Source organism: Heloderma suspectum, chromosome 6 (assembly GCF_057233095.1).
Source record: "Heloderma suspectum isolate Gila_16-S chromosome 6, 16-S_ref, whole genome shotgun sequence".
In the NCBI taxonomy this organism is placed as follows: Eukaryota; Metazoa; Chordata; class Lepidosauria; order Squamata; family Helodermatidae; genus Heloderma; species Heloderma suspectum.
In genome coordinates, this window is record NC_139463.1 from 73,948,665 (window position 1) to 73,961,383 (window position 12,719).

At 44.7% G+C, this 12,719-nt stretch overlaps 1 protein-coding gene across 2 annotated transcripts; it reads right to left on the minus strand.

The window, feature by feature from the left end:
• Positions 1-507: 507 nt before the first annotated feature.
• On the minus strand, positions 508-9,203 carry LSM12 (LSM12 homolog). 2 transcript variants are annotated; one of them, XM_084804888.1, is made up of 5 exons: positions 8,689-9,203; positions 5,781-5,914; positions 5,051-5,160; positions 1,962-2,088; positions 508-1,252 (listed from the first exon to the last, which is right to left on the minus strand). In XM_084804888.1, the coding sequence occupies exons 1-5, from the start codon at positions 8,807-8,809 to the stop codon at positions 1,160-1,162; spliced, it is 585 nt and encodes a 194-aa protein (XP_084661014.1). In that variant the 5' UTR covers positions 8,810-9,203; the 3' UTR covers positions 508-1,159. The 2 variants fall into 2 exon arrangements, with proteins under 2 accessions (XP_084661014.1, XP_084661013.1); XM_084804887.1 differs by lacking the exon at positions 508-1,252 and having other exon boundaries at positions 1,697-2,088.
• Between the last annotated feature and the right edge of the window lie 3,516 nt (positions 9,204-12,719).

Below are 12,719 nucleotides of genomic sequence, written 5' to 3' on the forward strand. Positions count from 1 at the left end.
TTTGGAGGAAAGAAGGCCTGTGTGGTTGGACTGGGGCTGAGCACAGCCATGTACGGACTCCGCCCAAACCTTCATGTCCCTTCTCCAACCCCAGGTCAGGTCACAAGGAGGAAAATACACATTGTTCCTCGTAAGCTCCACCCAAGCAACCATCACCTATAGACAGGGCTTTGGCTCGGCCAAACAGTACATGAAGAAGGACGCTATCAGATCTCCCAGTTTTTATGCCCTTTGAGAAGAACAAAATGACTCTAAAAGTACCACAGAGTGCTGACCAGGAGAAGTTCCACTCCAGTGCACAGGGCCAACATTTATGAAAAATAATGTACAAGCTCAGCTTGTGAAAAAATCATGAGGAAGCCTGCATCCCGTGTGTGTGTGTGTGTGCATGTGTCTGTCTATGTCCATCCGTCCCAGATAGGGCAGGGCCCACTAAAGCCATAGCTTCAACAGACATTTGATCTCCAGAGTAAAAATGCCAACTGCAGAATGCGTGATTTTAAAGCATGGAAATGTATTTTTTTCTGCCATGATCCCAGTTCAGAGTACTGCAAGAAGCAGAAAATATTTAAAGGACATTTTATATATATATTTATTATATATATATATTTCGAGATAAGAAAAATAAGGCTAATTCAAGCCTTGCCCTGTGCAAACAAAAACCAAAATGAGAGATCCCCAGTCACACAAAGGTCCCGATTACATTACCACAGTCAGCTTGTTATTTTCTGTTTTCTCTCTCTATTTTTTTTAATAGGACAAACGTGGGAGCTGAATTCTCCTATGGTTCAGGAGGAAGAGGGGTGGCATGGAATTGATTTCAGTAAAGCTAAAAAAAGATTCTGGGAGGGAGAAAAACCTCAAATACAAGACAGTTGACTGTTCTAGGGGGGAAACCTGGTGGGCCAAAAGTAAAGAGTCTGTTAGTCAAGTAATGAATGAGTTTAAATTATTCTCTTGTTTTTGAAGTCTAAAGTTCGGAAGCTGTGGGTCCCACCATTACAGGGCCGCCACAAAATAGAAGTGAAACCCCCCCTGCCCTCCCCTGACCTCTTTTGGAAGAAGTCTGTGTCATCTGCTGCTGCGTATTCGAAGGGTTCCCCCCCACCCCCACCCCCTGCAGGAGCAATCTGTCGCAACCAGGAAGGGCAGGCGGGACTCAGGACGAGAGGGCGCTTTCCTTCTGTGTTGGCTGGACTTGGGAACGCTGCATCACCTTTTGGCTTTCAACATCTCTAAAATGTTTCTCAACCTGGATGAAGGAGAAGGAGGCAAAGGAGTTAGTGCCAGTCATACTCAAGGAGGCCACCTGCATCCTCAAGGGACCTAACGGATGCATGGGCTTAGCTGGAATCTAGCCTGTGGCAAAAAGATTTGCAGGGCAGCCATTAATTACTGCAACTGATGGTCTCTGCTAAGTTACAGGAAGCAGAGTCAAAGCGTTCTTAAATGAGGGATAGGCAACACATGCGCTACAGAGAGCAAGGCTTTTGCCTCAGCCCACGTCACAGAACATACTCGCTTCCCCACCCTGCAACCATGTTGAAGAAAGTGTGCTTGGAGTAGAGCGGGTGCATGGGACACCACAAGGATGCTAGCATAATGTTCTGTATCTCAAGAGCACTTCAAATGGGGCACAGTAGAAACGGACATTTTTAGTTCTGTCATGGTAGCATTGGGAAGTTCCGTTCCATTTTTACAGACAGGACCACCAGTCAAACTATCTAGGGTTTCAGTTGCTTCCTGTTTGTTGGAAGGAAGGGCAGCTACCTTGACAAAAGAGAGCTTTAGCCAAACAAACTAGCTGGGAAGGCTAAAGGCAGATGGAGGGATGGAGAGATTGTTTTAGGGTCTGCATGACAGTCCAACTTGAGACAAGTCTCGCTTGAGTGGCTACCTTTTGAGCCACGCCTCCTCCTTTTTCCTTCCTTCCACCAGACCTCTGATCTTGGTCCACTTACTATTTTGCGTACATGACTTAGGGCACTCCCCTCTTTGCCTTTACAGTTTTCCACTTGGTATGGAGGGGCAATGACAACGTCTTCCATCACGACTATATTCTTCTCTTGCCATTTACAATCTTTAATACTGGAGGAAGAAAACACAGGGTTCATTGGTTTTACTAACAAAAAAAAGCCTCATGGAATCACTGGCTGAATAGCCAAAACCATACAGGGAAACAGGAGAGCAGAAGGAAGCATTTGCTTTCTCTCATGGCCACCATGCATCTCCCTACACCAATGGCCTCCTCTTTAGCCCAAAGACTGCCACACTTTCACATTACGTAGCAGCACCAATATGGACACTGGAGAGAAGCGGGGGCCTGAGCATGTCAGCATTTAGAATCTAAGAAATCTGGAAGCAGCAGCGGGAGACAAAGAAACTTGATAAAAAGAAGGGGTGAGGCCAGGACAAAAGCCCAGAAAAACAAGGCAACAATCATGCAAGAAAGGGCTTTGCAAATGTGGATTTTGAAGAGGGACTAACATATCATATGAGCCTCGTCCAACAGAAAGCACATAATCTCATGTAGAGTGAACTTGAATACCACTTGGGGCGAAAATAAACAGCAAGAGCACACAGAGAGGATTTTCCAGGGGCTACTTCAGTGTGGAACTGCTGCCCCATACGAAGCCGCGAAAGTCCAAATCTGAGTATATTTCAGAAGCGCACAAAGCTAGGTTTAGGAGGTTGCTGGGAGGTTCAACAACCCAGCTTGGTTCCTGCCTATTCAGGAGCCCTACTAACTTGTTACTTGCACGTACGACACTCGCACACTGAAGCATGAGCTAGGCCTTGCCCCTGCCCCCAATGTCCGCATATTGAGCTGAGAAAGATCCCCCATGCCTGAGCAACTGCTCAAGTGTTCCTTTTCAGATGTCCATGCTCAACACAGAGACATTGGGGTGGCCCAGGGATATAACACTGGAACGAGAGCCAACAGCCCAGCTCTTCCTTCAGCATAAGTGTCCTATATGTAAGCAATGCATCAATACGGCTAGGGGATGACTTCCCTGGTGAACATCAGTCCAGTCTTTTGTTCAATGTTATTAGCACTCAGTTTACTGAGGCTCCTTTTTGCCAATGGCCAAAAGTATCTACGTGAACTTCTTTCAAGTAAATAGCCATGTCCTGACTGTAGGCAAAAAGAAACTGATGACCACCACAGATGTTATTCCATGACCGAGGAATCAAAAGTGGATTTCAAGCCTAGTCTCCCATCAGCCTCTAGGGGCACACGTAGAGTAGACCCACTGAAATAGGACTTGAATTAGACATGACTAAAATTAAGTCCCATCCATTTCAGTGGGTCTACTTCAAGTATATGAAGTGTGACTCCATCCCCTAGACTGTGATGAACACACAGCAAATTAGATCAGTGAATTTAAACTGTATGATGAGCAAAGCAGGAAAAGAATGCATACTTCCTTTTCAGGTTTACAGTATCAATTAATAGAAACAAAAAATTCTAAGCCCATACTCTATGCCTGTTTTGCTGAAAATTTTACGTTCATTTAAGTAAACCACTTTTTACAACTGAATTTCAACATCTATGTATGCAAAGTATTTTATTCAAAGCTTTTACAGAGCTATAAAGAACAGCTTAAGATCAGATTCTTCAAATGAAAGAGGAAGCACGTGTCAGTATTTTAACCAGGAACCAACTATTCAAACAAGCAACTATATATACTTCACTATGAATGCATTTCAACAACAATGTTCTTGCTGCATCTTTGATATGGGATAACTTTTGAAAGTTTGGAAGCACTGCCATACCTGGGGAAAGGATTAGATATTGATGAGAAATTAGTACTTTTCAGTACAGATCTAGCATTCATCTCCATCACACATTTATATTGTGGTTAAGATGCAGTTCCAAAATAGCTCAATGGACCAGACTGACAGAATGGAAGAGGAAGCATGACATGTGAGGAGAAAGAGTACACTAGACACACACATATATTTTCACTTCTATGATAACCAACCATAGTATTAGGAATATTGATGATGCCATTCATCAGTTCAGAGGTGGTTCTTTTTAGATGAACGTGTTGCATTTGGTGTGTTTACAGATGGATACTATTGCTTAATGGAATGGCACTCTCAGGGATTCCATAAATTTTTTTAATATATTCAGCTAACTACGCTAATGTTCTTTCTTTTCAGTGAATTAGTAAACCTTGTTTGATGTGTGTTTTGGGGACACAACGTTCATAGATGCATATTTATTTAAGGTGTGTTTAATTAGAGTTTTCATAAGTATGTACTTACAGCCTTCATGGCAATTTTGTTACACACTTTTGCAATCCAAGTTATTTTTGCTATATGTTAACATTCTTTCTGCTTCTTTCTGCTTCCTGGATGACATTTTGTTGGGGAGCTTACAAGGAAGTCATGAAAAACAAGCTTGTTGACATAACAAGCTTTATTAAGTTGAAGAACTTTATGCTTTATGAAGCACAATTCACACCATCCCTGTAGCAACACAAGCTCAAGTCTCAGTTCAGTTGTTATCACCCTCCCTAGAACATTTCAGTGTCCAAAGTGTCCTCGTTCATCTCACTGCCACACTTGAGGCAAAATATACATGTCAAAAATTTTGACATGTATACTCCACACCGCAGTAATACAAGTTATTTGTCTGGAAATAAATTATCCAGCTAGGTCATGGGTGAGCAACTTGTGGCCCTCCAGATGTTTTGGCCTACAACTCATTTCATCGCTCACCACTGGCCATGCTAGCTAGTGCTGATGGGAATTATAGACAGAAAAATCTGGGGGGCCACAAGATGCCCACCCCTGACCTAGTGAATTCTACTTCAACCAACCATGGGAATTGGACAAAGAGCTACACTTGCTTGCAAGATCCAGGCTTTCAAGGAAGTAAGAATATGAAAAGAAACTTCTATCAACACCTGGTGGAATCACAGAACTTGGAGAGAGTGAAAGCAATTTCAGTACTGAGTAACTTCAGTACTCAGGTATAGCTCCCTGCACTTCCCTAATTACCTCCTGGTCCCATACTCTCTCTTCCATCCTTACTACTTACGTCTTGTGTATAGTCTGGAAAAGCTGCTGTCCTTCCAAAGAGACCCCAGCACTAATTGCATATGCCTGGCTCAGCTTTTCTTCCTTCTCCATCCGTGCTTTGTTTGCAAGCTGGAAAGGAGACATAAGAGATTCAGAGATATTAATCTTGGTTCACAAGCAACAGCAGAGACTTCAAGTCTTAAGTGGAGTTCTGTTTGCTGGAAACAAGGTTTAGATGACTGAGGATATGACATTTCACGAGCTGAAGCCCTCCAAGGTAGTTGAAGTAACCCCCAAATGATGCACTGTCACAGCAGCTCCACAGAATTATAAGATTTGAAAGTGACAAGGTATTTTTTCCCCAATGGATCTACTGTAAGTAGAACTAACACTGGATGCAGCCCCTTCTATTCTATCTAAGATGCATCAATTAAATCTGATATAGTTTTCCAGCAATTGTTTGCAAATTTAAGACTGCCAAGGACTGCTGCATTTTAACTATGTTGCACTGTAGTCAACTATCGGCCAGACAACCATCAAATGACCCAACAGGGTACAAACTGTGGCTTGAGAACTGCGCTGGTACTAACTAAAGGACCACAAAATGGCTAATAGTGTCAGGCTGATATTCACAAAGCAGCCAGCTTGATTAAACAGAGTAAGGGAGCATTTCATACTGCTAATGGTTTGTAACCACTGATGTAACAATCTCATTGGCAGGAAAACCCATCTCCACAAAGGATTCTTACCTTGTTAACATTGAGTGAAGCTAAAGGCGGGGGTGTTTCTGTACGGTCATTAATTATGTCCACTTCTGAAACGTACTGTAAATTTATAAGCAAGATATCTGCGTGGTTGGGTTTGCCACTTGAAGAAGGACATTCTGGAGAAAATCATTAAGGAAACAAATCCCCCAAAATATTATTCAAAATTTCAGAGACAGAATGAGCTATGAGTACCACTGGAAGGAAGAGCTTATAGACACGTAATGTCCAACTGTTAGGATCACCTCCCAAGAATGCATGTGATCTCTGCACTGGTTTCATAGGGGAAGCCTGATGTTAGCTACCTTATGTGTGACCACATTTTAAACATCCCATGAAAAAAACCTAGACTTTTGCAATGTGTAAACATGTTGCAGTAGGCAACACGTTATGATAAAGCAACATCTAACTAGTCAATAAAATCAGCAAGAAAGGGTTGGTTCAGTCCAAAGACCCACCCAGGCTACACTCTAGGAATGTGAAAACCCAACTAAACTTTGGAACAGGTAAAATATGAACATTTAATATACGAGCACTTTTAGCAGCCAGAGTATGTTCTGAAGGTAGCATGTAGCCATCATGGCTTGTAGCCACTGATAGCCTTATCCCCCATGAATTCATCTAATCCCTTTTTAAAGCCATCTAATAGTTTACTTATATGCCATGTGAAGAAATGTTTTCTTTTGCCTATCCTGAATCTCCAGCCAATCAGCCCAGGTTCTGAGAATTCTGAGACAGAGAGAAACCCTCCACACCATGCAGAATTTTATAAACCCAATTTCTATAAAGAGAGTGGTAACTTGCAAAGCAGTGGATTCTGGTAAATGGGATCCAACTGAAACTGAAGTACCCTTGCCATCCTGAGCCCCCCCATCTGCTCTTGGTTTATGCCCTCAGAAGTAATTTCAGGCAGAATGACACAGGGCAAGTGCAGACATAAAGGAGACTATTACTGCGTACACCTCTTCCTATTTCTGGCTCAAATTCCCTCTGACTACTTTAACCATGGGGTCAACTGATACATCAGCACTAATGTTAACTAGAGTCAACTGTGGTGGCAGTGCTAACACTTCACTAGGGCTGAAGTGGGTTTGTATCAGAGAGGAAGGAAGCGGGCAATCACTCCGTGTCTGCACAAGCCCACAAGTTCACAATTTATATAATATATATAAAGAAATAATATATAAAGAAAATACTGCTCCTGCTAGCACACCACTACCCTCCCCTTTATTGCTAAGGTGGAGAAAGAAGCCCAAGCATCTTACCCCAAACCTGGCTTTTTGCCTTTAAAAAGGTGTCCCCAACCAGTCGTGTCCAACTCTAGGGTGCGGTGCTCATCCCCGTTTCTAAGCCGAAGAGCCAGCGCTGTCCGAAGACGCTTCCGTGGTCATGCGGCCGGCATGACTGTACACCGAGGTGCACGGAACGCTGTTACCTTTCCCGCCGAGGCGGTACCTATTTATCTACTTGCAATTTCTTGCTTTCGAACTGCTAGGTTGGCAGGAGCTGGGACTGAAGACGGGAGCTCATTCCGTCACGCAGCACTCGGGTCTCGAACTGCTGACCTGCCGACCTTCCGGTCTGCAGTTCAGGTTCTTAACCACTAAGCCACCGCGGCACCACTTTTTGCCTTTAGATACCCGCAGATACCCTTTGCCCTCAGATACACATACAGAAACATTCCCCAGCAGTGAAATGCTGGATTTCCTTCTCTCCAAAGAGTCAGCTCCTCCAAATCCTTCTCTCAGTCCCAGTATGTATGCTCGCTGCTAACCATGCTCTGAGTCCACATGTTCATGCCTGCCTGAATGTGCTCAACACAAACCACAACAGGTTTGTAAGGGACAACGATCTGAAGACTCCCAGTGCACTTCTCCCCCTGCCACAAACCCCTTTTCAACACCAACCACATTCGAATTCATATCAAAATGGACAACTGATACATATCCTAAACCTGATGTTTGTCTTTCTCAAAAAGAGTTCATATATAGATGTTCATCACCTGACAGCAACATCAAATGTTTTACATAAATAAACAAACATCAAATGAAGACCTGGACATCTTAAGCACCAAGAACTTTCATATTACCTCAAATACAATACTTTTCAATGTGATCAGTTACTACATTCAGGTTACTAGTCATCAAGTATTGATTAGTCAACTGAGCCAGCCCTAAGTAAAGTTCAGATGCTTTCCCACCGTTCACATCGAGAGGCCCGTTGGGTTTAGCCTAAAGCTTCTCCTTCACCCAAACCCCATCCTGGTCTCCATTCTCTCCCCACAACACCAAAGGCAGTTTTCCTGCACCTCTCCCCAAGAAACCACATTCTCTCAAAACCTGTGTCAAATCTTGCTCCAGACTTTCCCCCACCTTGCCAGGTGGACCTGACCTCCCAAGCTTTCATTTGCACTCCCACCCACAAGCACTCCATTCATGTTTCTCTACTCTAAATATTACTCTATCCAAACCGTCCTAATCTCTCCCCCGTTCTCCAGGTTCACCTCTTGCTCCTGATCTCTTCTTCTCCGCACGTTTTCAAATTATTGTGGTCTAAAACAAGCAAGATGCCCCCCAAGATCGAAAAGCGCCCCCTCCCTGGCGCTTCGACCTAACACCCCCCCCCCAATCATCCCTCTTGCCGAAAAACCATGCTTGCGGCTTCCCTTCGTTTCTAACAGAGGTCCCGTCTCCCAAACCTCAGCCTTCCCAAGCCTCTCACAGCTCCTCAAAAGTTCTCTCCAGCTCAGGCACCGGAGCTGGATGAGGCCAAGCGAGCTCACGTGCCCCCCTTTCTCACACGCCAGATACCCCCTCGCAGGCCCCGGGATCAACCCTTGTCGCCCTTGCCCCAACGGGGCCCTGCCCTGCCCTCTCCTCTCGCGTAAGGATACTGAGCGCCAGCATCTTGCTGGGGTAGTCGAAGGCCACCACTTCGCCCTGCAGCCGCTGCTCCTGGCAAGTCCGGCACGACACCTGGCTGCCCACACTGAAGCACTCGCCCGGGGCCGCCATCTTGTTTCAGGCCCAGGCGGCGGCGGCGGCACCCTTCGCGCCCCCGCTGCTCCGCAGCAGCCGCGGCGGCCTCCGCCGAGGAAAAGGAAGAAGACGGGGAGGCCCGGGGAAGGGGCGCCGAGACCTACCCCGGCGCGCCAAGGCGGGCCCGGCGCGCTCGCTTCGTTCCTTTTAGCCGCCTGGCTGGCTCAGCCTAGGCGGAAAAAAAAAAAAAAGGACGAGGAGTGGCCAAGGCGACGGCGCCCCGCCTGTGCGTCAGCCCCTCCCGCACCCACGCACGCACGCAACGTCACCGCGCTAGGCGGGCGGGTGGTTGGTTGGTTGGCCGGCCGGCCGGCGATTCCGTCTCCGGGAGGCGGTGGGGAGGGGACCCGGCGTCTCCAACGTTCGGAACGAGGAAGACGAGAGTAGGGAGCGCGAGAGAGGGCGGGGCCCGACTGGAGGTGGGCGGGGCCCAGGTATAGGCGAAGGGGGCGGGGCTTTGTAGAGAACCTAAGCCTGTTGGGGCGCCATCCTATGTATATTGGGACAGGAAAAAAAGGCCTACAAGTCCCAGCATCCCCCAGCCAGCCATGCTGGCTGGGGGATGCTGGGACTTGTAGGCCTTTTTTCCTGTCCCAATATACATAGGATGGCGCCCTAAATCCCACGAGTAGGCATCCCGCGCAATCCTATGCATGCGTCATTCAACTGGGATGTTGCTGAAATGAGCGAGTATTTCAGCCTTGCTCCACAGTAAGAATTTCTGCCTTGCCGCATATAAGGTTGCACCAGCTTTCCCCCACCTAGTACCTTCCAGATATGTTGCCAGTGCTGGTCATTGCCTGTGTAGGCTGGGGATGATAGGAACTGTAACCCCAATACATTAAAGAGGGCCCAGGGCAAGGGTCAGTGCTGTGCAAGCCCAACCTCGCTGACACAGTGAATGACTGGACTATCCAGGTGGAATAGTACATACTAGGCAGCAGCAGAATATTGCATCCTCAAATGCATAATGCACAGAGGGGAGTTTTAAGTTGTTATTTTAAGGGGAGGATGCTAACTCCCACAGTGGAAGAGAGAGAGTGTAGGTTTCTAATGCTGCAATTCTATACCTACTTCCCTGGGAGAAAGTCCCATTGGAGGCAATGGAAGTGACTTCTGGGTAGACATATATAGGTGCAGTGTAAAAAAAAAAAGCAAATCAAAAGAAGGAAAGAAATAATCGTTCACAAAATGATAGGGCATTTCTGCAGGGGAAGGGTGAAACCATGTTGATGCTCAGAGGCATTTTTAATTGCTTTTAAGCGGGCTTCAGGAGCACTCCCATGCGCAACCCCTAAAGTAGAAATAAATAGAAATAACATTTTTTAAAAGGTCAGTCTGCAGGGAGGTGATACCCCAATAATGTCACAAGTATGCTCTCCTCTTGAGCCACTACAGTCTACGTAGCTTTCCTGGCTGTAATAGCTGTGTTGCTGGGAAGAAGCATTGTATCTCTCCAGCAACAATTTAAATATTTATTTATTTATTTATTTATTTATGAACAATAAAGCATAATAAGATGTCTACATCTATAGGTCTGCAATTATACCATCTGATACAACAAGACAAATAAGATGTAACAAATGTTATACAAGATGGATTAAACCAAAGCCCTATCTAATCCGTCATTCTATTCTCACAGGGGCCAACTGGATGTCTCTGGGATGCCCAAAACCAGGACATGAGCACAATTTAGCACCTTTGGCTCATGTTCCCCAGCAGCTGGTATTCAGAGGCATCCTGCTTCTGATACTGGAGGTAATATATAGCCATGACTGAGTCATTGATAGCTTTATCCTCTATGAATTTGTCTAGCCCCTTTTAAAGCCATCCATGCTGGCAGCCATCACCATATCTTGTGGAAGCAAATTCCATAGTTTTACTATACCCTGTGAGAAACATGTGAAGAAGTACTTTCTTCAGTCTGTCCAAATTCTCCCTTCTTCATCAGATGACCCTGGGTTCTAGTTTTATGAGAGAGAAAAAGTTTTCTGTATCCATTTTCTCCACACCATGCATGACTTTATACACCTCTATTATGACCCTCTTACTTGCTTTTTGTCTAAGCTAAACCTCCCACCCTCCAAACGTAGTTACCTTTCCTCATAGGGAAGATGCTCCAGCCCCTTGATCTTTTTGGTTGTTTTTTTCTGTAGTCTTTCCAGCTTCACAAGCTCCTTTTTGTGATGCGGTGACCAGAACTGTACACAGCGTTCCAAGTGAAGTTGCACCATAGGGTATTACGAAATTGGCAGTTTTATTTTTTTCTTCCTTTCCTAATGATCCCCAACATGGAATTTGCCTTTTTCACAGCAGCCGCACACTGGGTTGACATTTTCAGACCTAAGATCTCTTTCCTGATCAATCACTGCCAGCTCAGATCCCATCAGCATATATGTGGTGAGGATTTTTTTCCCCAATGTGCATCACTTTACCCTTGCTTACATTGACACTCGTTTGCCATTCATCAAGTTGGGGATATATTTTTGGAGTTCTTTGTAATCCCTTTTTGTTTTACCATTCTAAAAAATTTGGTGTCATCACAAAACTTGGCCACCTCAATACTCATCCTTGACTCCAAATAATTTATGAACAATCCTTTGAATCCTTTTCCAGATCAGTGTTCCCTGGATTGCTATCTAAAAGAAAGCCAGGGAGAATGTAGAGTAAAGACACTGGTCTCAGTGCAAGCCTATGCATATTTACTCAAAAGTAAATCCCACAGTTCAGTGGGACTTACTCCCAATGTGCATAGAGCTGTGTCATCTGCTTATCAGGTATGTATTTAAATTTCAAGATTGCCTCATAAATCATATAAATAATCTGAAAAGTATACAAAAATATTATGCATATCTTTAAAATTCCTTACATTAACAATATGCATTAATTGTACTTGTATGCTAATTTTAGACTTAGAAAATTTCTAAGGCGGTTTATAAAATGAATGAAACCAATATCAATAGTAAACATGAAATCTTAGGCTTGTCTACTCAGAAGTAAACTGCACTGAGTTCAGTGGAACTTACTTCCACATATATGCATATAGGACCGTACAGTGCAATCATATGTGTACTTGAAACTAAGCCCCACTGAACTGAATGGGACTTACTCTTAGGTAAGTATATATAGGATTGCAGCCTAAAAATACAGCCATATACATATTTACTTAGAAGCAAGTCCCACTTAAAATGTGTATGTTATCATGTACTGCCCTGTTAGGCGTGTTTATATATTATTGTATTATTGGCTTCCTAGGTTCCTTTTCACACTCCGGGAGAGAGGGAAGGACAGGAAGGCCTGGCATGCTATGGTCCATGGGTCACAAAGAGTCGGACATGACTTAATGACTGAACAACAAGGTTTCTTTTATCCTATTTTTAATTTTCCTGTTTTAATTGCACCATTTAGGGTGCAGTCCTATGCATGTTTAGACAGAGAAACGGCCTACAACTCCCTGGCTGGGGAATGCTGGGAGTTGCAGGCCTTTTCTCTGTCTAAACATGCATAGGATTGCGCCCTCAATGTCCTCCAGTAGCAAGGAAGTTCAGCCATTTTAAGGGCGCAATCCTAGCATGTTTAGACAAAAGAAGTTCTACAATGTCTGGCTGGGGAATGCTGGGAGCTGCAGGCCTTTTCTCTGTCTAAACATGCATAGGATTGCGCCTTCAATGTCCTCCAGTAGCAAGGAAGTTCAGCCATTTTAAGGGCGCAATCCTAGCATGTTTAGACAAAAGAAGTTCCACAATGTCTGGCTGGGGAATGCTGGGAGTTGCAGGCCTTTTCTCTGTCTAAACATGCATAGGATTGCGCCTTCAATGTCCTCCAGTAGCAAGGAAGTTCAGCCATTTTAAGGGCGCAATCCTAGCATGTTTAGACAAAAGAAGTT